The 25,638-nt window shown below is 39.2% G+C and overlaps 2 protein-coding genes across 3 annotated transcripts in view; both read right to left on the reverse strand.

The window, feature by feature from the left end:
* Nucleotides 1-839: 839 nt before the first annotated feature.
* Nucleotides 840-25,392, reverse strand: LOC136257257 (protein NLRC3-like). 2 transcript variants are annotated; one of them, XM_066050347.1, is made up of 4 exons: nt 25,182-25,392; nt 2,990-5,720; nt 1,108-1,292; nt 840-1,055 (listed from the first exon to the last, which is right to left on the reverse strand). In XM_066050347.1, the coding sequence occupies exons 1-4, from the start codon at nt 25,349-25,351 to the stop codon at nt 959-961; spliced, it is 3,183 nt and encodes a 1,060-aa protein (XP_065906419.1). In that variant the 5' UTR covers nt 25,352-25,392; the 3' UTR covers nt 840-958. The 2 variants fall into 2 exon arrangements, with proteins under 2 accessions (XP_065906419.1, XP_065906420.1); XM_066050348.1 differs by lacking the exon at nt 840-1,055 and having other exon boundaries at nt 1,110-1,290.
* LOC136257260 (intraflagellar transport protein 88 homolog) overlaps nt 3,978-25,638 on the reverse strand; it is a 32,449-nt gene continuing 10,788 nt past the window's right edge. Inside the window, exon 6 of the mRNA XM_066050349.1 lies at nt 3,978-4,088. The gene's annotated coding sequence lies outside the window, so the exon portion shown is untranslated. The remainder of the gene's footprint in view (nt 4,089-25,638) is intronic.

Genomic DNA, 25,638 nt, shown 5'->3' on the forward strand with positions numbered 1-25,638 from the left:
TGGTTAAAAATAGCTTCTAGATTCAATCTTGTGATAGCCATTTTCCAAAAATTTCCAGAGGGTCTGGGAGTATATATGCCACCAGATTTAGAGCCCCCCTAGCTGGAGAATTATATACAGCTGAGTGCACATGCACTCCATACACTGGTGAGTCAGTCTACTTGCCCTCTCCACTCCCACTTACCCTCTCTACTGTTTGGACAGCTATATAGTATAGTTTGAGCCATGAGACTGTAAATTACACTATACTTCAAAACACTAAATTTGATCATGTGCAGCTGATACCCATACGTTTCCATTACTAGTTCTTTAAGATTTTAGTCTAAAATTGAATTTTAGCTACATGGCTGCGTCCTTTAGTTACATTGACAAGTTGTAGGGGAATAATGGTATCACTAAACAAAGTGACATCATTTTTCACTCAAAATTACTACCAAATTCAATCTCAATAGGCCAAATTTGCAAAATTTTCCTGTGGGGCATGCCCCCTGACCCCCCTAGATAGAGCATGCTCCGCATGCTGAGTGTGCTACTCACACTAGTTATGATCAACTATCTTGCTACATATATAAATGTCCATGTTAGCACCCCCCTTCTGAAACCCTAGATCCACCCCTGAGTGCTACTGTATATCCTTCGCACATGCGCTTATACATGGATAAGTGCTATGACAAGATCGACTCCTAGGTCTGGAAGCGAATGCTGCTGTAAAAACAGCGTTAGGTATGAAAAATAACTGTTATATAAATGTAAAAATGCTTTTTGAAAATGTCCGTGTCTGCATCCGACCGTATCCACCTATTCCCACAGTCCTATACCTACTGCATGATCTTCAAGTGCAAGAATTCCACACTTGGGCATAGTGATAAAAATATTAATATGTACATTGATAATATTAGCATAATATAGCTACAATAAATTCATGCAGAATTGTCACTTTTATGTGATGTTGTTAGAACTATACTTTCTGATACACTCCAAGATAAGCATTACACTTTGAGCAAGAGTGAGAAACATCTTTGCACAAGTCCAGACAAAGTGGAAGTAACAAAAACCTACATACACATATCAAAAAATTACATATTTATGCAAAGAAAATTTACTTACGGCCAAAAACATGAGAAGAAAAGTGCGAAAATCATCAGCCATGTCAACAAGCCAATTTTTGCAGTAATTTTAGTTTCCATTTCTTCGTGACATTCAGGACACACAATTCTAACAGAGTATTCGCCAAGGTTAACAGCAACTGGTTTGGACAATTGTATATCCCTGGTCATGATACGTGATGGACTCTATAAGGAAAAGCAAATTCAATGGCACTACACATATGGTGCAAAACTAGCTATGCTATATCTGTACATATCTCCTTGGCAAATAAGATTGGGAAATCATTTTCTGGCCTTTTTAAATTACAGTGTTATGAAATATTAATATTATCAGCAAACAATTATACATCCATAAATAACCCTGTGGTATAATATTTTAGGAGCAAAAGAAAATGGGAACAAAAGTAGGATGAAAGCTCAAAGTCAAGTAGTGTTGAAAACAGTACGCAAATTTAAATACACTTTCCAGCATAAATAAACTAGTTTGTGCTTTGCTTGCATGAAGACATCAGTCAACAGTCAAGAATCAGCAAGCTTTACAGTAAGCGTAGCAAGTTTCAAGTTACTGCTCACAAACTTGCAACTGAAATGAAGAGCACACACTGCAAGAAATTCAGACAAACTATGTATAAGCTGTTCTGTGAGTCAGCTGTATAGTTTAAAGTGGTTTGTTCAAGCATATAGTAATTTTACTTGCCACATGTAATAGTTGTAACATGGGCATGAGGGCTTTGCCTGATATGTATACCCGACTGCCCGAGGGCAGAGGGCATACATATCAGGCAAAGCCCGAATGCCCGTGTTACAGCTAATATGTAGTAACACTTATCAGGCTGATAGTCTGTAGAGGGCGATCAATCACCCAAGCCAATACGAGTGCAGCCACTGGATGTATTATATATGCATACCTAAAATTTTTAATTATGGGTCAGCAGCTAGTAAGTTCTGGTTAATAAATATGACGAATGGACATATCCTAGAGATATCACGGAGAATTTCGATTATGCACGTTTAATGTTTAATCAGTGCTATTGAATCGTCTATGGAATAATGAAAAAGGTAAACTAAAGACCTAGATAGGTAAGCTTGCTTGTAGAGTGGTTACTCCGTGCAGAGTGGTAGCTTTGTGATGGGGGAATGTCCGTATTTGAAAATGGGCGGAAACAATCGATGAATAAGCTACAGCAACTAGTTCTCAACGTTTGTCAACTCATAGGATGGCGAGGATTACAAAACATTCTCCGTCTGAGTAGCTTTCATGGCGAAATCCAAGTCGTACATCCTAATCACGTGAGTATTAATCGATCCCCACAATTGATTTCGGCATTGATGTTAATCACTGCCCAGTTGTTGCCCGGTCTACATTTCGTATGTAGCCCGGCTAGCTGGGCTACATACGAAATGTAGCCTGGGCGGCTCCTTTGATCTGAAGTGTGAAAGTGTTACATGAGAAGTTATAGTTTCTGTTTGAAACTTTTTCAGGGAATCTTTGCAATCTATGGTATTACATGTGTCACTGAGTGACCTATTAAACTTAAGAAACTTTCATAAGAACATATAGTTGCATGTGAATGTGCATATAAACAGAATTGCACATTCATATCCCTGAATTGGGAATTTTTTTCTTTTATGATACATACTCTATTACTGCAATAATGAAGCTAAAACAAGTATTAAAACAAAAAAGATTTTAGATGTGCAATTAAATCATCAACAACATGAAAGCAGTGTTAAAAGGACCACAATGTTGTTTAAAGTGTAACCTTTTAAAAACAGATAATAATAATAGCCTCAGTACCCAGTATGTAGATGCCAGTTACTTTTCAGAGTTCATTAGTACAATACATTTTGCTTGCAGCTTATACACAATTACACATACTTACCACTTTGCTTCTTGGGAAAGGCAATTTTGAAATGAAGCGTTGATAAACCCCAGAGTAGTCAAAACAATCAAGCAGGGTAAGATATAATATTTTAACACTTTTCTGTTGTCTGCAGTCATTAATATCTTTCAGTAGTTCTTGAACTTTGTGTGATGTGCGAAATACTTTGTCTAGGAACAACAAGAATATTGTGTTATTACAACGATGGATCACTTGTAGTAACAAAATTATATCTTTTTCGGTTAGTGTCGCCATGTTATCTTCCAGATCAAGACATTCTAAAATGTCATTTTTCTTTAATAAATGTACAATAACCTTTATGCTTTTACCAGTAATGTTACAACCATTTAAATGAAGCATTTTTAAACAAGTGTTCTCCATCAATACATCTGAAAGCTTGATCACAAAGTTATCATCTACTTGTTTACAGTATGACAGTATCAACCACTGAAGATGCTTTTGAGTCTGAATTAGCTTCAGGGTGCCATCTATTTGATTTTGACTACAGATTACATCAAAGACAGATATTCTATCATCAACGTTGTCGCTATGATCTCTGTATTTACTACATGTAGAACGGCTAGGCAAATCATTACAAGTCAAATATTTTAGTAAACTGCCTGCCCCATAAGAATCTAATCCTTTACACTGAATCATCCAGTTCTTTCCACTGTGTGATATGCAGTAGGATAATGCTGATAAAATCTGAGGAGTTGCAGCAGACTCTGGAACAGAGAACCAACAAGTGTCCATATGGAACAAGTAGCTGTCACACATCTCCCTACACAACTGAGGATTTTGTGCCTCCATAACTGCAGCTATTAGTGTAGTCTGAAACTCTCTTGAAATACACTTGGATATATAATTAGAATACTGTTTAGTACTATAATATCTATCAAATATTCCATTCATGCTACTAAGTGAAATAAACCTATTATGCAAAAAAGCCCATGTTATGAGACTGAATGATTTGTAACTGAAAGTTTTAGCTTTATGAATAAATGTATTTGGAAGAATTTCTTTAAAAGAAACAGTTGAAAATTTTGTCAATCCGGCATAGAATATCCAAATCATTTCAAATTCTTTCTTGTTGAAAAGTTTCTGCAACTGTTCTCGCTGAAATGATTTCGGCTGCTGAGATATATACCAAGCTGCTAGTAACTCCTGAAGTGTACGATGAATGAATTGATACGATTTACAAATAGACTCAAAATGTCTATGATTCGTTACTTGTAGTAGTCCCATACCATCAAAGCTTTCTAAACTATCTTCACTGGGATCAAAGCAGTAGTATTTAATTTTTGTTTCATCAAAAATCAAAGTTAACTCCTCTCGGGTAACTTCAACATAAGCCATTTTACCTAGTCTAAGTAACATATCACCAATGTGGTCAGGCAAACTATTAAGATTGCTTATGGATGCAATTCCACATGACGTTTTGGCTTGGTAGCGTCTTAATTGAATTAAAACCAAACTTTTGTACATATCTGTAAAAGTTGTTGGAAGTTGATGATCACTTGTATTGAATATGTACAGAGCAATGCTTAAATTTATAGGAACAAACACAAAACATTCTAAAAGTGGAAGGCGACTTAGTTCAGAACAAAATGTTTTTGCTATTTCTGTACAATTTCTACAATCCAAATTTTTAAAATACTGATTAATATTTTGTTTCACTTGCTGTTCAGTAAATCCAAGAATTTCAATTCTTCTTTTAATAACTTTAAAAGGTATACTTCTAATGGCAGACGGACGACTTGTGATTACAATTACTGCATCAGGAAGTAGATCACCAGATATAAGACGTGTGAATAAGCTGTTATGCCGTCTACTTTCTGGCAGCTCATCCCATCCCTCTAAAATAATCAATGTGTCCTGACCACTTCTCTCATAAATTTCTTCAGTGATCGACTTGGTTAAACTGCCCATATATAATTGAATGATTTCATCCAATGTTTTTGCACTTGCAACTTCTACATCTCTCAGTTGCAAAAAGACAACATATGCAAATCTTTGTAGCAACTCGCCTTTAGCCCATTTTGTACACATTCGTCTAGCCAAAAATGTCTTGCCGCTTCCAGGATATCCTTGTATTAAAACAACTTTACAATTCTCAACAATGATGTCTGAATAAGAGTTTAAGAACTGCTTAGAATAGCCACCTTTTTGCTTAAGGAGAAGGCTGTAGTAATCAAAAAATGTAGACTCTTCCTTGTGATCCTCTTCACTGATTTCAACCAGTGCAATATTAATGTCATCTGATATTGGAAGATTAAAATCAATATCGGAAGTTTCCATAAAAGAAGTATTGGTATATCGCTTTTGTAGGAAGTGCTTAAAATTATGAAGTGAAGAACTAGGATATTCATCACTCAAACTGACCATCTTGGCAACTAAATCATCTTTCTTCATCTCTTTGAGGCATGATAAGAAGGTCTTAAATGAATGCATATCCTTATCTTTGAGTATTTCCATTATTTGTTTCACTTCCTTGCACTTCGTTGCCAGTACTACTTCATGTTCCGTAAAAAAATTCCTTTTCATTAAATGTGTAACTAGAGTGCTATAATTGAGTGCTTCAACAATGTTTTCCTCATTCTTAAGTACACAGAAAACAACTTTTAAGCTCTCAGCTACCTCATAAAATTCACTGTTTGAGTAGAAAATCTGAAGTAACTTCTTAAACTGGTTCACATTACGTATTCCTTTCAGCAAAGCATCCACCATGCACCTGTAAGAGAAGTTCGCTGTTATTTTGCACACAACACATTCAGTATGATTTACAGTATCAAAACATGCAGTAGTGTGTCATGCAGCCAAGTGTGGGCATGCGACAGACAAGTGTGTATTGTACAGGAACCAAGAAATCGCTTTCATGGTTCCATACCTCATTAGTGCCTGATTGCAAACTACACTGTCAAAGTGATGTTCTATGGTAGCACCTAAAAGTGATAGATTTTGACTGCTCCAGTTTACTGTAGCACTTTTGCTGTAACAATGTAACTGTTTTTACTGTGCAAACCCCTTCATAGAGCACCTTCTATTCCAAATGTGAACTGAATCTACCCAGCCATCACTTAGATCCTTGACTGAGATACACGCCTTCAAAGTTCATCTTATTTTATTCATACATGTACATAACTTCTTATTTTGCTTCTTTTTTTCCACACCATCTCACAATTGGTGAGTCTTGTATCTGCAGCAGCTTTCTCAGACTCTTTGAAAGCCACACGTGCATGGAGGTTTGACACCATTCAATGGTCATGGCAATGTTGGAATGGTGTATAGTGAGTTGGAGAAGCTATGGAAGGCTGGCTAGCTTTGGGAGTGATTTAAGTGCACAAAGGGTCCATAGAAAACCCAAATTGGATCTTCGGCTTTCACTCATGTTTTTGCACTATTTTATACTCCTGTAAGAAGCCCACCCATATCACCCTATTATCACCACCTGTAATAATTTACTACCCAGCTGCCCATATCAGGGCATAACTAAATGGCATTGAAAACTACACGTCACAGCAATAGCTAATAAACAGATGAATACAGAACTGCTCAAATGCAACGTCCTCTCGTGAGAGTTCAAGCAACAAAAATACTCACTAATTGAAGGGCGTAACACTCATTTTGCTCACAAGTATTCATCCTATTTCATTTGGGATGGACATTCACCAGCGAAAGAGGTGCCACACTCCTTAATTAGCAATTTTTTTGTTGGCTTGCACACTTGCAAGATGACGGCACATTTGAATGGTACCGCACTTGCTTATTTATAGTGTAAATTTTATTTGCAGACACTAGGAAGTTACAATACTATGATTTCTCAAATTGCCATGTCTATTAAAGAAGTTTTGCGTACTGAAGCCAGTTTTTGTCTGTTGAAGTCACATTTTAACCAATGACTACGTACTAGCTACCTTACAGTATATACGTACAGCAAACAATACACATGTACACTGATCAAAATAAGCACAATTCTCCACTAAAACATTAAACAGTGTGCATACAGCAACATCCCACAATATATAATTATAATTACTATGCTTACACAACTCAGCATTATTAGCAGTGAAATGTATGTACATATGTATACACAGCGATATAACTTATTCACTAATGAACATGCACAATATATACTGTATCAAAGAAATAATGGCACCGGGCATGCCACAAAATAATAGTAAAGACCACAAAGGAGTAGGCGTGGCCCATGAAATAAGATCACCCAAAAACCAGACGACAATGAGGCAGTATTAGTTGGCAAAACTAAGCCCAAACAAGCCTTCAGATTGACCTGAAATGCTTTCAACAAGTTGTCACGAAACTTTTAAATTTAACCGAATTTTCTAGTGACTGACTAACTGACTGACTGACTAAGTAACTGACTGATACCTTCACACAAGCATAACTCGATAACGGCTAAGGCTACAGGCTTGATTTGTTTACCGTTTGGCATTGCTTCAGCCTGAGTGAGGTGCCTATTGGCGACATACCGCAGTACATACAATGCATTCTTCATGGACTTACCACTGTCCTCCTTTGTGTCCCATTCATCTTTGCTGACAGCAAAAAGTGTCAATTAGGCGGTAGCACATGATGGCTTCCCTTCATAATGGAAATCGTCTGTATTTTTCATAGTGGCTATTCTGACTGCAGAGGTGTTTTCGAACAGTTCTTGGTTGAACATAGCTGACAACAATGCAAATGGATACTTCACTTTTCAGATGATATTTGATATAACTGGGGCACGCAGCACCATTTCTTTTTTTTGGTATGTGTGGTTTGCAGAGATGCTTTTCGAACAGCTCTTGATTCAAAATGCTGTGTAACAGGTTGAACATAGCTGACAATGGATACTTCACTTTTCAGACAATAATTGATATAGCTGGGGCGTGCATCGCCATTTCAGATGCGGTATGCGTGGGTTCACCAGTCATAATAATTATACAGTTAACAAAAAAGTACACAAAAAAATTGGAATTTTCAACCAGAGTAGGCCATATAGCACATTGATAAAAAGCACTGAAACAAGCCAGAGTAGTGTACGATATTAAATCACAGTAAAACAATAAGAAGTGTTATATCCCTACTGTGCATTTCCGTTACAGTATCTTGGAGCACAGTAGGGATATAACACTTCTTATTATTTGTGATTTAATATCATACACTACTCCAGCTTGTTTCAGTACTTTTTATCGATGTGCTATGGTCCCTACTCTAGTTGAAAATTCCAATTTTTTTGTCGTGTACTTGTTAATTTGGCATCTGAACGCATGCCCAACAATCATTTACTGAAAAGTGTAGTGGCCATTACATATGTTTCGTCTTCAGCAATGTTCCACCCGTTAAACAGTGATATGAATAAAGAACAGTATGAGAAGTGTCTTTGCAATCACTACAGAAAATACAGGTGATAAGCATAATAGCTCCCACCATAGCTACAGGAAAGCCATATTATGTTACCACAAATTGACGCCTTCTGTTGTCAGTGAAAGAAGTGGAGGACAAAGTTAAGTAGTGATGCACGTATTGTACGTACTGTGATCAACAAAAAGGCATCTGTTGAGACGAAGCAATATTGAATAGTGAAAAACTCAATCCCATGCATTGTCGAGTTATGCTTGGCTGAAGGCATCAGTTAGTTGCTAGTCAGTATTAAATTCAGGTAAACAGGAAATTTTTATAACCCCACAGAAACTTGTTGGAAAGATTTTGGGTTAATCTGAAGGGCTAGGTTATGCTTAACTAACACTGCCAAGCTGTTTTGAAGGAAAACTGAGGCTGTTTGGGGGTGGTTTGGAATGGTAAGAAAACCCAATTCCTAATAAGCAGTACTACTACACTGCATGATACCACAGGCACCCGTGCTTTGCCTGATACACGTATATATTAAAGGTGGACCAATACCAATACCGGTATCGATGTTGATAACAGTGGTATCGGTATCAGATCGGTATCGCTAATACAAGGTACAGATACTACCAGTAGACACTCACCACTTTTTAAAAACCATCTCTAGCTAAGTTTCCAGTAGCTAATAACTTAATCAGTAACTTATTTGAGCTAACAAAGTAGCGAAACAAAGCCTTTGTTACTCTTTTCCAAGTATTGATGCAATTGCTCCATGTGTATTCTAATATATTAGAGCATGCGAATCCTTTGTAATTAAATGGCAGTGTAGTTGTTCCTCAAGAAATAAGTTTATGACTACTTGGCTTGCTTTTTCATGAAAAGGTTTGGTTGCAAAGCTGTAACAAACATTGTACAATTTATTGGCCGCCCACACAATTAATTCCTTAATCAATAAGCTTACAAGAAAAATACCTCAAATCAAGAAATTAGTAATGATGTTTTTATCATGTTTAGCTGTTACACAATGAATGTTGTAAAACTTAATTGAACTGAGATCAATCAATTACTGTGATATTTTAATTGCTAGCTATGTATCACAACAATGAAATTTCTATAATAAAGTTTGTCTAGGCTTCAATGCTTGGTATTGTTATCGGAATCGGCAAATAATTTCAGTACAAATGCTCGTATCAGAAGTATCGGTAAAAAGTGGTATCGGTCCATCTCTAGTATATATGCAATCGCTCCCATGTTATGTTTTTACATTACAGCCTAAGTAGTGTCTAAGTCATTATAGTAATTGCAGGACTCTAAAAGAGTATACAGTACATGCAAAATAGTAATCACATTTAAGGTAATAATTAATTGATTAGTAAGTAAGTAATTGTAGCTATTGATCCCATAATCAGTAACAGGACTTCGAAATCCTCTAATAATTCCCAAATTAACAAATCATTCTGGCAGACTGTTCCATAATCTAACAGTGGCTGGGTAAAACCAAATTTGTGAACATTACAGTAATTCTTGGTATTTGGTATTCCCAGTCATGGCTACTAGTAACAGTTTCAAGTTGGGATATTTCATACGGTATGCCTGCAAACAGTATCACACATTCCCACATAGGTAGGCGTGGTTCACGAAACAAGCTGGCCTGCTGCAAGGCCAGATACACTATAGCTCATACTTGATTAGTGGGCACTGCTCCACATAAGCTTGCAAACAGCAGACTCATACCTACACACTGCAATACACCCATTAACAAGCATAAGAAACTAGAGTAGGGACAATGTAGCATCACAGTTAAAAGTACTAAAACAAGCTGGATTGGAGTAGTATGTATGTCCAATTACTATAAAACAATAACAAGCAAATACCCCTACTGTGCTGTGGAGACAAAACGCACAGTAGGGATATTTGCTTCTTATTGTTTTACAACAATTGGACATTACATACTACTCCAATCCAGCTTGTTTCGATACTTTTTATCATGGTACTACATTGTCCCTACTCTAGTTAAAATTCCTATTTTGTTTCTTATACTTGTTCATGAACTTTTTCTGCAGGTTCTTGACCACTAAACACACTGTATAATAGCCTAACTGGATTACTGAAAATAGATCTTTAACACTAATGCATATAGGAGCTGTATATTATAGCCCTAAAACTTTTCATCCATTTAGCAATGTTGGTACTAACTATTGACCAGATTTGAAGTCATTAGTTTCTCTGAAGTTATAAAGTTTGCAAATTGGACGTGTGCATGGAAAGACCACTTTCCACACAATTATACTGTAAAGTCAGGTTGTTAAGTGCATATGCTTATAATTTTCAGAGAAAACGTTTAGTAAAAATCATACTATTTGTTAGACGCATACGCCTAATAAATAATTATGGTGAGTGTAACACGGAATCATATATGTACGTTGTAATAGAGTAGTTAATAGTTTGTGCTGGTCACCACACCAGTATGTAAAGAATATTGTACTCCATTTCTGGGGGAAATCCTTCATGGTGAACAAGATTATCACTGTCCAGATGGCTGATTTGCTGTATACATAGCGAAGAGAGACCTCAAGGGAGACGTAAGTGCTTGAGGAGACATTAATTTTTCAGTACTTTCAGTTTTTCTTTTGGTGTGTAGCTTTATCATCGCATTTTTCCATGTGCACTTATCATCCATGGTTAATGAGTGATATCCGCAATGAAGTTTTTTGATGTTTCGATTACAAAATTTGATGTCATAATTGACAAAATGACCATGTTAGTGTGGGGGCTTTAGAGACTTTGGCACACAGTATTCGAAATGAATGTTGTCTGTAGATTTTTACACATGGAACCACGAGATAATAAAAGTAAGAAATAGTACATGCACCGTGACAATGCAAAACGAGTTCCAACAAGGAAAGCAGACCAAAAAATTTTAATTCGCACACAAATAGTATTGCCTTATATACGTACTATAAGCCTCACCTTCACCCTTATTCGGATTTATAAACACTACCATAGGGAAACACCATCTCGCCCAATACCTCCATGTACAAAGTTCCCACACTACGGCGGCCATTTTGTTTTGTGACATCACAGATAATGCACGCTACGTCAAGAAACGTAATTGCGGATATCGCTCATTACAAGAAATGTGTATGTGCTTAACAAATAATATGCGTTCAATAGATACATGCACTTAACCTGACTCTATGGTAGACTATAATTATACAGGTATAAGCAAGTAGTCAGCAAATCTTTGCTGATTAGCTAAAACTATACAGCACACCACAATTATTACTGAACTATATTCACTTAGAAGTTCATCAACTTATTTAACTTAACACAAGGTTCACTCACCAAATTTGTTTACATGGTGTTAGTAGCACTTACGTAGTTATAGCTACGTATATGTGGTTTGCTTGACACATCATGTGAAGAAACACAAAGAAAGTCATGAAGGAAAGCATGCTACCAGTCTGAAGCAAAGAAGAGAAGCAGCTAGTGTAGGAGCAGATCAGATGGGAGGGAGGGGAAGGGGCTCAAAGGATTCCATGGAACCTTCTTTTGACTGAACTGCTAACAAGTTTGTTTCTTCAATTCGATACAGGGGCGTAGCTAGCCAGATGGTGGTGGGGGGGCAGGCATCCCCCACAAAACACTCGACATTGTTCATAATTGCACAAAAGGCTAATGACCCAATGACGGGCTAGCCAACATACGGTGTTGTATTATTACAGCTTATGTAACTAGCTACATAACTACTTCATTACTGATTGCTACCAGTTATCACTTATCAATGGAAATATCTTCGTCGAGCATCATCACACGTGCCACAACTGTACTCCAACAAATTCGTCCACAATCCAGTAGAACTATATTGTGAATATTTTAGTACAAATACAATGTGTCACAGTTACTTACGTCCTGCAGTCATAGCACACTGGCATAGTATGATGAGCTCACTCACTTCAGCCGGCGAAATTCAAACGCCATGTATTGGCACAAAATCCCAACTCTATACCTTTCCTGTTAGCAGAATTTGTAAGCTTGTGATGGATTATCTGACTGACTGACAAAGTGAAAAAATTAGACTGGCATGCCACTACACTGTACGAAGATCCAGTGTGATTAACTCGGGAAAATAAAGTTGGTCCATTTAACACTTTATCACCTCGTAGGTTTGTAGCATCATTGCATATCACTTGTCACTTCTGAGTTGTGACTCTTGCGAAGTCACTTTGAGCGGGTCATCTGTCTTTAGATTCAAAAAATGCACTATCACGTGAGTAGTGTAGACTAAATATAGAATTGTGTCTAATATTTTCGTTCGGTGAAAGCATAGTCTACACGGGGGAACCCCTGGGGATTCGGGAATACCTTATTTTTAGCACATCGCTTTATTAATTGCTTGTAACGCACAAAAAATCATCGTATTATTATCACCATTCACAAATGAGTTGAATTTTGTGTGCACTCGCGTAGTAGTGCACAAACAGTAATTTGGGAAGCGTGTAAGTTACTGGAAAGCTTGTGACGGAAGTTTTAAAAAAACATCACTTAGTGATGGGGGGGCAAATGCCTCCCCTTGCCCCCCCTTGGCTACGCCACTGATTCGATAAACTAAAATCAGTTCATCAGTCAAAGAAACACTTATTACAATGACAAAACAGTGAAAACACTTACTGTTTACAGCAATAATACTTCAAATATCACTTGAAACTATCTTTCTGTGATAGGCACCCTAAAAATAATTATCATCATTGCCTTCTACAGCTACTTACAACAACTGTTAGGCCTCAGTTGCATTTCTAAAGGCCTGAATGGTAAGATTTAACAGTGAAACATTGCTGGGGAGTCTAGTGGAACTTCCCCTTTTAGAAGCCTGGATCCATGCCTGTAGTGAACAGTGTTGGTCACAGCAAACGTTCAGAAACACAAGTAGTGAAAACTTTGCTAAAAAAGAACAACACTTATCTGTGATGACATTGGACAGCTCACTCATCACTGCAAAATGTACAACACGTGTCCACGGGAGTATACATTACGCAAAACTATACTGCATAATGTGTAGCTAGCTACACCCGTAGCTAGCTACGCCCTACTATCGATGAAGAACCTTGACTGGTATACAAGGATAAAAGGCAAGGTAATAGCGCACATGTTGTATGTTTATCAATATGCCAAAGGATTCTTCTTAAGTGAATTTGAAACATTTTTGTGGAAGAAGTAGGGCTGTAGTTGTACCCAATTTTCCGCTATGCTTAACTGAATGCATCAGGCAGGCAGTAGAAAATTCCATCATATATATATATATTTTAATTCTATAGCAACTTGACAAAAATGTTTCTGGCCGATCTGAAGGTACTTTTGGGCTTAATTTTACTCAACCAATACTGTCATGTCATTGTGAGGAAAAATTGAGGCTGGTTTTTGGGAGATACTCTATCGCTGGCCATGCATGCCCACACCTTCATCGTCCTTACTATACAGTACTATCAAAAATGGGATTAGGCTCCAAGTAGGCCTGAGAGTTACTAAATTATGTAGACCCCTGTAGTTTGAAGTCTAACCCTTTATGCACACTGTAGTTGCTGTATCTTAACACTCTTGACAGCTACTTGTAACAAGAGAATTTAGTAGAAACAAGTCATTACTCCAACCAGAATAAACATGAAAATGATCTAAGTAACATGTCATGGCGACTAAACTGTAGCTAACTGTATGTATTATCTTGCCATTTATTGTTATGTGCATGTCTGTACAGCACGTGTACTATACACATTTGATTGTGGGTACGACACGAGGTGTTCAGTATTCTATGCTGCTCAAATCCTTCTCTACTCCACCAATCCTGAGTGGAACCTGGCCAAGATAGGAACATTCCCACAGTATTTTGGTGCTGTGACCAGGTAAACCACTATACTGTCATAACTCCTCACTACAATTGGTGTTGTGAACCAGAAGAAGTACCTAGCAGAGTTCAAGCAAGCGCATTGTTCAAGGCGAGGGTATAAACCATACCTAAAGAAACTGCTGCAGTCTGCTGAAAAACTATTAACTAGTACGGAAACCCTCAGTAATGATAATGTGGCTGCTCTGAGAGACATACATACACAAGCAACTCCAACGTAAGTGAGATCTTATCACAGTGTTGGATACAAAAATTCTTGAGGCTACTGAAGGTGATGATGAAATAGAGGCTGAGGTATTACAAGCTGAAGAAACAACCTCTGTTATATCAACAGCAAAGGCGAAGATAATAAGCTGCCTAAACCTCACAGCTTCAACAGCTCCAACAGAAGTGACAACTGCACCCAGCCATACTACATCACCCACACCCACCATACAGCACCATGTTGACAACCCACGTGAGAGTATCACCCACCTCCCCAAGCTGGACCTTCCACAATTTGCAGGCAATCCCCTCAACTGGCAGCCTTTTTGGCAATCTGCAGTGGACTCTAACAGATCCCTGACAGGAGTGCAGAAACCTTAGTTATCTATGTGCTCAGCTTCGGGGAGAAGCATCAAGGATCATAGCTAGATTTCAACTAAACAACGCCAGTTATGCTGACTCCGTTCAGCTGTTGAAAGACCACCCTACAAGCAAATAGATGCCCACATGCAGGCACTTATTGATCTTCCTGGCCCTACCAACTCGCCTTCCAGTATATGTGATTTCTACGATGCCACTGAAGGCGATATCCACAGTCTTAAAGCTTTAGGGAAGAAGGAAGATACCTATGGTAGTTATTGGTTCCCATAATCTTAGACAAGTTTCTGGGAAAGATTAAGCAGAACTTGGCCAGGTCCCATGATAAGAGAGAGTGGTCTATCAGTGAACTACATAGCAGCATTCGTAATGAGCCATACATCCTAGAGATTGAGTCACAACAGACAGACACCCACACTTCACCCCCTACAGCCTTAATTTTATTCTGGAAAAAGCAAGCACACATAAGGGGAAAATGCAGTGTCTATTTTGCAAGGGACCCATTCAGCTTCACTATGCAAGACTATCAAGGATCCTAAACAGCGCTCCGATATCATACACCAAGAAAGGCTCTGTTTTAACTGTTAGGGGCACCACAAGATGTCCTCATGTAATTCAAAACACAGATGCCACCACTGCTGACAGCGACATCACACAAGCTTGTGCACTTATGGTCAGCAACCACTGCCTACCACCTATCCCCAACCTACTGCAGTAACAAACATTACACAACAAACTGAGCGAGGAAGTGCAACTTCAAGACCAGTCTTCTTACAACCTGTGTCACTACAACCAATCACTCCTCCAATCACAAGTCAAGCCAACATTACTCCATTATCAGTTACTCTTCCTCCTCAACAGTAGAGTGTTTGTCTGCTTAACTTAAGACCACTATAGCTACAGTTTCTTATGGCAGAAGGAATGCTGAAGCCTATGTGCTACTTGATGAGGGCTCTCAACGTTCATTTGTCACACAACACCTTGCCAGAACACTAGCATTGCAGCCCAGTGGTCAAGAGGCTATCAATACTTCATCATCCCACCCAACAAACCAGTTACTTGGCATTGCCACTATTAGCCTACTCACCAAGAGTGGAGGAGCAGTACAGCTATCAGTTCTAATTGTACCATTTATAGCAACACCACTACAGAACACCATTAGTTACAGCATTACCAGCTTACCACACCTCCAGGGCCTTCAATTAGCCCATCCCCTTACAGCTGAATAAGAGTTTCAAATTTCACTGCTAGTCGGAGCTGACCACTACAGGGACATTGTAGGAGATCACGTTGTGAGAGGAGAAGGAGGAGGACTAACTGCAGTGGCATCTAAACTGGGTTACTTTCTCTCAAGAGTCAGGACCAGTACAACTGATTAACACTCAGCATCAAGGTACTAGTACCGTGACACTCACTATCACTCAACATTGTGAATTTGACTTCACACGTTTTTGGTGCAGACACTACCTTTTTTCATGTGTCACTAGAGAGCCAGAAGGGGCCTATGTTGCCAGGTTTCCATGGCGTCCAAACCCTCCTAGTTTACCTAACAACTTCCTTGTGGCTGAACGCAGAACATGTCAGATGCTTAAATGGTTGGCTAAGACACCAAACTTACTGCTGATGTACAACAACATCATTAATGAACAAGAGGCTAGAGGATTTATTGAGCATGTGGAACCAACTGATGACCAAACAAATTTTCACTGTATTTCACACTACACAGCCGAGAAAGACTCACCAATGACCCCCATACGTATTGTTTTTTATTGTAGCTGTCGACAGTCTTCTGGGTATCCATCTATTAACGATTGTCTGTTGATTGGTTCACCTTGTGTCAGTGATCTATGTGCTATCCTTGTCCGTTTCAGGTGTCATCCCTTCAAAATTTCCACCGATATTGAGAAGGTGTTTTTTACATGTCCGCCTACACCCAGATGATAGGGACTACACTTGTTTATTCCGGCTAACTGACCCCAGCAAGTTCTCAGTTTACTGATTCAAGGTCGTTCCTTTTGGAGCAACATGCTCACCCTTCTTGCTCAGTACCATTTTACAGTACCACCTTCAGCAGCACAACACACCCGTATCCCATGACATGACATCCAACCTGTATGTGACAATGTCATAACTGGTGGTGCAACAGAAGAAGCGGTCTTGAACTACTATGGAGAAGCATGATCTATAATGTTCAGTGCTAACATGAATTTACGTAGTTGGTCATTCAATAGTGCTGAGTTGAAGACGATTGCCACTCAAGGTAATGTCAGTGATAACAGTCAGTCTATAAACGTACTTGGCCTCCGATGGAACCCCACAACAGATATAAGTTCTCCTTGGCAGCCAAACCCACTATTTTGAAAAATGGTCGACTGGTGACTAAAAGAGAAGTGTTGCAAGGTCTGTCAAAAAAGTGTGATCCCTTGGGGTTTGCTGCTGTTGTAGTTATTAGAGCTAAGATACTCTTGTAGCAGTTGTGGATGCGTAAAGTTGTTTGGGATGAGCCTTTAGATGAGATGATATGTAAAGAGTGGATAAGCATTGTCTCTGATTTAAGGGCAGTTACAGGAGTGTCTGTTAGTAGATGTTACTTTTCTACATCTGTCATTCAACCAGTGCTACACTCCTTTGCCAATTCCACCCTTAAGGCTTACGGTGCTGTGGTCTTTCTTACTCAGGAAAAATGAAGTGTCTTTCATTGTGGTGAAATCCCGTGTAGCTCCTTTAAAACAACTGACCCTACTACGCTTGAAACTCATTGTAGCCTTAGTTGCAACACGCTTGACATACTTTGTGATGAATGCTATTTCTCTCCAAGATCCTTCCATCTTTGTTTGGTCAGATAGCCAGATTGTGTTACACTGGGTAAAAAGTCACAAGCAGCTTCCAGCATGTTTGCCACCGCATAACTGAGATGCAATCACAATTGCCAACAGCCGAGTGGAGATACTGCCCCACCCTTGAGAATCCAGCAGACTTGCTCACCAGGGGAATCACCACAGAAACACTGATTTCGTCAGCATTGTGGCAGAATAGACCACCATGACTTACCACACCTGACAGATGGCCTTCTCTTGATCAGCCAATTCTACCATCACTTCTTGTTGCAGCAGCAGTGGCAACTGCCAGCTGAGCCCTACACACCTACAGTTGGTCTACATTGTGTTATCTTGCTCAATCACTACAGTACTCTTCGTAAGCTATTATGTGTGATCACTATGTGTTTCATTTCGTAGACAATGTTCAAACTCAACCAGACCAGCGATGCTATGGACCAATCAGTGCAACAGAGTTCACCAGAGTGAGGTTCAAGTGGGTGAAAGATGTACAAAACGATGTGTACAAGAAGGAGATAGCTAGTCTAAAGCTTGTGATCAAACAACTGAAGACAGGGCCATTGAAAGGGGCCCCAGGAGGCCCCATCAAGGGCTCCTTGAATACCTGTTTAAAAGATCGATATACTCTAATAGAGCAGTCACAGTATTCTTCAGAAGAGCAGTGTACAGTGGAACCTCCCTTATCCGGACCTCTATTATCCAGGCACCTCCATTGTCTGGACAACCCAAATTGGTCATGTGGCTTGTACTTTGTTGACCATAATGAAGTTTGGTTTAGATGAAAGCACAAGGAGGAAGCCTAAAGGTTGCTGTTTACCTGTTTGGTGGCTTGTTTAATAACTACCAGTTGGTTGCTAGGTGATAATGCATTTTTACAGTCCAGGGGAGTGACCATAATGCTCTGCAGTGACTTCCCTTCTGCCCACTAAACTGCATAGCACTAACTGATAGCAGTAACAGTAATATTTGTTTTTTAAATTAGTCACTTTAGCATAATAGCATACTATTCTTGGTCATGGACATTTCTGAGATACAGACAGTACTATGTACCAGACCGCCCAGATAAGAGAGGTTCCACTGTAGCAAGTTTATAAATAAGGAGATATGGTTGGTGAGTGGTAGCTATTGTCATTGTCAGCATGTACTGACTTTTTTTTGGTCTTTGACTTACAGCTTGGGTGAAGTTGTGATTCAGAGTGGAAACCTCCTTGCCCCTGGGGACCCACTTTTACTCTTTTCCCTGGGCCCCTTAATTTCTCTGGGCAGCCCTGCCCTGGACACTACTTGTTCAACAGCTTAGACTATTTCTGGATGAACAAGAGCTCCTACGCTGTGGTGGACATATCCACAATGCCCCAGTGAGTGAGATAGTAAGTTCCCATACTTCTTACCTTGTAGACACCTGTTTCCTCATCTGACCATCCTTGATGTACATGTAACACTGCTCCACTCTGGCACTAGTGCAACTCTGACAGCCCTACGTCAGACCTATTGGATCCCGGCTGCACGCCAGTATATCAGATCAATTCTACATCACTGTGTTACCTGTTTAAAAGTGATAGGAAAGCCATATTCAACACCAGACCCACCTCCATTACCTTATTTGTGGACGCAAGATGTTCACATATGCAGGGGTAAATTTCACAGGAGCATTGTATGTGAAACAAGCTGTACAGGAAGTGAAGGTATACTTGTGCCTTTTCACTTGTGCTATCACCTGTGGAGTACATTTAGAAATGCACAGGATCTAACAGATGAAACCTTCCTCTTAGCTTTTCAAAAGTTTGTTGGGCGGAGGTCACTGCCAATGAATATGATATCTGACAATGGGTCCACATACATGTCAGCAGCTGAGGAACTACATTCACTGATGGAGAAGACCGAAGTAAAGGAGGAGTTGGGAAGAAGAGGAGTCACTTGGCAGTTCATACCCAAGAGAGCCCCTTGGTTTGGCGGGGGTTGTCAGAGAGGCTGGTTGGGCTCACAAAGACTACCATTAAGAAGGTCCTCGGAAGATGTCATGTATCTCTCCAAGCCTTAGAAACCATTGTCGTGGAGATTGAGGCTATTTTGAATGACCGCCCTCTGACATTTGTCATCAGAGATGGGAGATCCTGAGCCATTAAAACCTGCTCACTTGCTGCACGGACGAAGAATTACTTGCCTTCCTCATGAGATGGTGGACATTGATGAACTTACTGATCCCACATTTGGAAGTGTCAGCATGATGCAGAGAAGAGCTAATGCTCAAGCAGCCATAATCAGAGACTTTCAAGCAAGATGGCACCACGAGTACTTAACTTCATTGAGAGAGCACCATAAGGCATCTGGTGATAACATCCAACCAGTGAGGAATGGTGAAGTAGTACTTGTTCATGATGATGTTCCCCGTACACCATGGCAGATGGCTACAATAGAAGACCTCATCATTGGAAGAGATGGCCTGACACAAGCTGCAACAATCAGAACCATAAATGGGATGATCAGCAGGCCTATCACCAGGCTCTACCCTCTTGAGTTTATTGCTGGAGTAGAAGACCAAAGCGGGCAGCCCTCTCCAGGAACCAAGGGGCAACCTGAGCAACCAATGGTACAGGCACAGGCCACTACTGATCCAGTAGACTCAGAAGGTGGGGGATCTCATCCAAAACAAGCTTCAGCAAAAAGAGCAGCTGAGAAATTCAAGAATTGGGCCAGAATCTTTGCTGCCCCCCCCTCCCAGAGGATGTCGCAGTGGCTAAACTGTAACTGACTGTATGCACTATTTATTGTTATGCGCATGTCTGTACAGCACGTGTACTATACACATTCAATTGTGGGTACGACACGAGGTGTTCAGTATTCTATGTGGCTCTACTCCACCAATCCCGAGGATGGCCAAGATAGGAACATTCCTGCAGCATTTTGGTGCTGTGACCAGGTAAACCACTATACCGTCATAACCCCCCACTACATAACTTAGACCCCTCCAACATCCAGAGTCTAAATCTGCATGAAAAAGATTGCTCCACTGCTAGATCCATCAGTGCCAACAAATACAATCTTAATCAAAAGGCTGCATGGTTTATACAAAAGCGATTTTTGGTTGTCAAGGAATATCAGTTTTTTGCCTTATGTAAATTAACTCACACAAAAATACACTTCTACAGAGCTAGCCAACAATATTTAGTATGGAAATGCCAATAAACTATTTTACTGCTATATCATGGCTAATGGACTATAAAGTGCTTTTACAGAGGCTAAAAACAACATTAGTGCTATTATACAAGTGTCAAGTGCATCTTACCATCATCACTAGTTTATTCACAAGAAGCCACAACCCTGTGTTGGGTTACTTAATGGATTCCTAAGTTATTAGATAGTTGCCACCTTAAATATAAAACATAAACATCTATAACAACTTGGTCGGTTGTATCGATGTCGCAATTCTCATGACTTATAGTATATACTGCTTAAATGCAATGTCGTCTCAGAAGGTGCAAGCGATTAAAAAATTACCCGCTAATTAAAGGGCGTGGCAGTCATTACACTTGCGAATATTCGTCCCTTACAAAACGGGATAAACACTCGCAAACGAAATGGGTGTCACGCCTTTTAAGCATCTGTTTTTCTTGCAAGTTTTCATCCCAAACGAAACAGGATGAATACTCTCAAGCAAAACAGGTGCCACGCCTTTGAATTAACAAGTTTTTTAATTGCTCACACTTTTGCGAGATGACGTTGCATTTGAGTGGTACCGTATCCATCTTCTGTAAATCATGAATAAGATCAGCATTTGAATACGTATGTGTGTGTGTTTTGTGTTCTGGTGCAGCACCAACCATTTACATTATCTTGATGCTTTACTGATACGTGAACATATGAACTCCCATCTTTATGCAACTGTAGAAATGCAGCAATAATGGGCCTTGTGCTTGTTGGTTGATAATGGGCCTTGTGCCTTGTGCTTGCTTGTTGGTAAAGGACGAGGTAATTTATTGACATTTTGTCCTAAATTTGTCACCACTCACCACCACCAATAGAAGATCAGAAACATCATAATTACGATCTTGTTAGCCACTTACATGTAATCATAAGTGATTCTAAGGAGGGTGGGAGTTGGGGGAAGGGGGTGGGGGCATGGGAAAGTTGCAGTAGAAATTGTTGGCATTGTTATTTTTAGCATTTTGCATGTTTTAAGCTTAAATTTTAGACTAATTTCAAGCTTTCAAACCTGCAGCTTCACGGGTTGCACCCCCAGACTCCCTGAAATTCTACCTTATATTACAGCCATACAACAGTAGTCATGCTATTTTCTGCTTCCCCCCATAGGTCAGGTCTAGAATCGCCACTGTACTTACAGTGTAAGATTTCAGAATCCTTGTAATTTTAGAATTAGAACTTTAGATCGTTTCTTACAAATGTAGCTGGCAGGCAATTAATACTATTGTTGCTATGCTTTATCAATAGGCATTGTATTTCATAATTCATGAATATTTTCTAATTCAGTAATTACATTGCTATGCACTACTAAGGAAGTGTAACTCCACTTTAAACCACAATTGATTACACACAGAAATTTGTTAAGAGAAAGCCTCAAGGTGCTGCTCTTCCTTATCATTTGCATAAGTGTGGGACATGCCCCTTCCACCTAAACAAATTTCATTATTCCTGGTAGTCTATGAGGCTAGATATGCCATATTTGGCTGTTTTATGCTCATATAGCCCATTTGAAAAGCATATAATGTATTCTGTAATTCACTTTACCGTACTTCAATCTGACATAAATAACTTGACACAAAGTAAAGGTTTATCTACTTGTAAGGTTAATAGTGGTGCTATACAGCCTTCTTTTTATTACATACAGGCTGCTTTTAACACAAACCCTTTTGCTACACAAACCCTTTGGCTCACATAGCTGAAATGACAGAAGACATACTTTTTCCAAACATTACAGTAACAAGGCACACACCCTGGTTAAAAAAACCATCTACAGGCCCTTGCAATAAATAACCACCTGTTACGAAGCCTATTGATGGAAGTTGTGGTTGTGATTGCTATGCACATCGTCATACAGGGTCTTGCAATAAAATAACCACCTGCCTTATTAACAGAAGGAAGTCATGGTTTAATTAGCTACAACTTGTGACCAACCCATCATACAGTAACCACCTGTTATAGAAGCCTATTGATGGAAGAAAGTTGTGCCTTATATGGAAAGAAGTTGCGATCTAAGCTATATGACTTGCTGTATCATCCCAAAAGTTCATAAAACACAAAGCCCATTACATTGAAGATACGGCTGTGTTACAACTAGGGCTCAAACGAATATTCGAATACCATTTCTGGTATTCGAATATTCGTTTCAAAGGAAATATATAATATCAGTGGTAGAGTACATGGAAATTCTTGATCCTACATAAGCATATCTATGACATAAGTGATCAAATCATGTTTATTCTGAAGTGTATTAAACAGACATCTTGTACAACCGCAGGATTATTGATATCTCATCCATACCAATGCTGAAAAAGAATATTCGAATATTCGGTAGTTGTGAATAAAGAATATTCGAATAATAAAAACCACTATTCGTTTGAGCCCTAGTTACAACTGTTGGTGACGTACTTGTTACTAGATGTTTGCAGTTAAAAGCAGCCATACAGCATATACAGAGTAGCTTACAATAGTGATTTCAATGACATTATGTTTTTTGTCTCCTACAGCACTGAGATTGCTCACAAAATGTTACAGAGACTACTGTAAGAACTTTAAAAAGTCTTTTTGAAAACCTGTATCTTGAAAGTGATGATGTCATGAACCATTGGTAGCAGTAAATAATATTCATGGATTAGTGTAATTCAACAATTATTGAAACTAGTAGCATCATGTTTCTTTGGTAAAGTGCTGCTGATTAGCATGAATAACAAAAAATTAATAGTACCATATTTTTTAGGTTACTTGCGATGCACATAGAACAGAAACATGACAACTCAAACCAGCAAAGGTTGCAGTTACAACACACAATAGGTACTGTAAAGATCCACTTTAAACCTGATTCTCACATAAAATACACACGCAATTACATTTTGTTGATACGCTCTTGTAAGCAACCTGAAATCAAGGAGTAGTCTCTCTCCGTTATGTTCTCCCATCCAATGTATTGAGAGGCTGCATGTTTGTTGACTTAAGTGAAGCTACTACTTCACACAGAAACAGCACTCATGCACTTCATTAAATTTGGACTTGCTGTATGTTTGGTGTTTAGCATAAAGCTTCTTTACCACACAAGTGCATGCGGGTGTGGACAGACAAAGAAACATAGACATATACATACACAGTTACACACACATTTTTTGGAAAGAAAAAATTCAGGACAATCACACAAAAAATCAATACTCATGGCATACCTTGACTAACTAGTCTCCCCCCCTCAAATTCCTGATACCCCCAAAGAACAAAAACCTAACACTGGTTCAAAGTCCAGTTACCATGAAGCCAGATCCTAGGTTGGTAGAGTTTGATGCATGAGTGTTGCTCATGTACACAATTTTATTAGTAGTGCATTTTGTATGTCGAACCCCAAAAAACTGTGCAAGATATTGTGTTGACAAGGAACTAGCAATCTAACAAATCTGGGTGAATATCTTCAAAGAAAAATCTAAACTATAACGGAATTTGTATGGTTGTAGGTCTCAAAACAAGGAAATTTTAAATGAGATTAAATCTGAGGGTATTTCTACTGGTTATACATGCTACACTTAGAATTTTCACTTTCTGAGATTGAATGTAAGGGCAATTTGGTATGATATTTAATGTAAACTTGGGCCTACCGCAGATATCGAATAGCCAACATGCACTATGCAGGAATAGTCCTAGCCTAGAAAAAATGAATGCCAAGCCCCACCTACCCCAGGTCTAGCATGCAGAGTCAGAAGATGACTTCACACCCTAAGGTCTACCACAGGAACATGTGGTTTAGTGATGTATAAACTGTTTTGGTATATTATATATATATATACCTGACGCATACTTCCTGTGGTTATGTATGTTAGACATCAGTTTTTGCCACATATGCATTTTAATATATTAAATTTAATACACAAATCATGAAATCCCTTTCTACACTCAGACTGGGCAGAGACTGGGAGTGGTGATCCAGTGGTGACTAAGAGGTGGGGATTTGCAAATGCTCATGATGACAAAATTTTCCACCCATGGGATAAATTCAAGTTACAAAATCCCATTTAATTGAATATACCCTAAGAATTGCTAACAATACTGCCAAGTATGACTATTCATAATTCATGTTGCAAATGCCCCTATCCTGGGGATACGTTTGGATAACGAATCCCCTACAAATCCCCACCCGCTTCCCGACCTGGGGTAGGTGAGATACGGGTGAATAAACAGTATGATTTGAACTGAGAGTGAGACTCGTGGACTCATACGTAGCTATGGTGGACTCTACCATGAGAGGCTTCACCATGCATTTACTACAGTTACCATTCGATCTACAAATACTAAGTCCCCAAAAACACCATACCTGTTTTTCTCGAAGGTTTCCAATTTATTTCCAATCTTCCGGAAACTCTTTTCACTTATCAACCCACTTGCGCAAAGTTTTGTGAAAATATCTTCACAGTCGTAAGTAACGTCGTCAATTTCTTCGTAAAGTTTCGTAAATGCAATTTTCAGCAGTTCTTGCCCTTTCATTATGGTCAAAACTGAGGAGACAGCCTAGACGGGAAAGTCGTGTCCTATGATCACGTGATTTAGCAATTGACAGAGTGGGTGTTTAGTACTAAAGTTCATGTTTTCTGGTTACATGTAGTGCCGGGGGGTATGTAGTCTGGCGTAGCCGACCCGCGCGCGCAGCGCGCGGGTCGGCTACGCCAGACTAGGGGGTACAGAAAATTTCATTGTCTTTGCAACAACCGGCCATGCGTGGTTTGAGCATGCGCGTGTTTTGAATAATAAAACGCGCGCAATACCGGGTATAA

Source organism: Dysidea avara, chromosome 6 (genome assembly GCF_963678975.1).
Source record: "Dysidea avara chromosome 6, odDysAvar1.4, whole genome shotgun sequence".
NCBI classification, from domain to species: domain Eukaryota; kingdom Metazoa; phylum Porifera; class Demospongiae; order Dictyoceratida; family Dysideidae; genus Dysidea; species Dysidea avara.

Coding starts and splice junctions, on each gene's coding strand:
- LOC136257257 (XM_066050347.1), bottom strand. CDS start 25,351: ATGAAAGGGCAAGAACTGCTGAAAATTGCATTTACGAAACTTTACGAA. Junction 1,293..2,989: donor CTTTCCCAAGAAGCAAAGTG/GTAAGTATGTGT, acceptor TTTTCCTTATAG/AGTCCATCACGTATCATGAC. Junction 1,056..1,107: donor TTCTTCTCATGTTTTTGGCC/GTAAGTAAATTT, acceptor ATGTGTATGTAG/GTTTTTGTTACTTCCACTTT.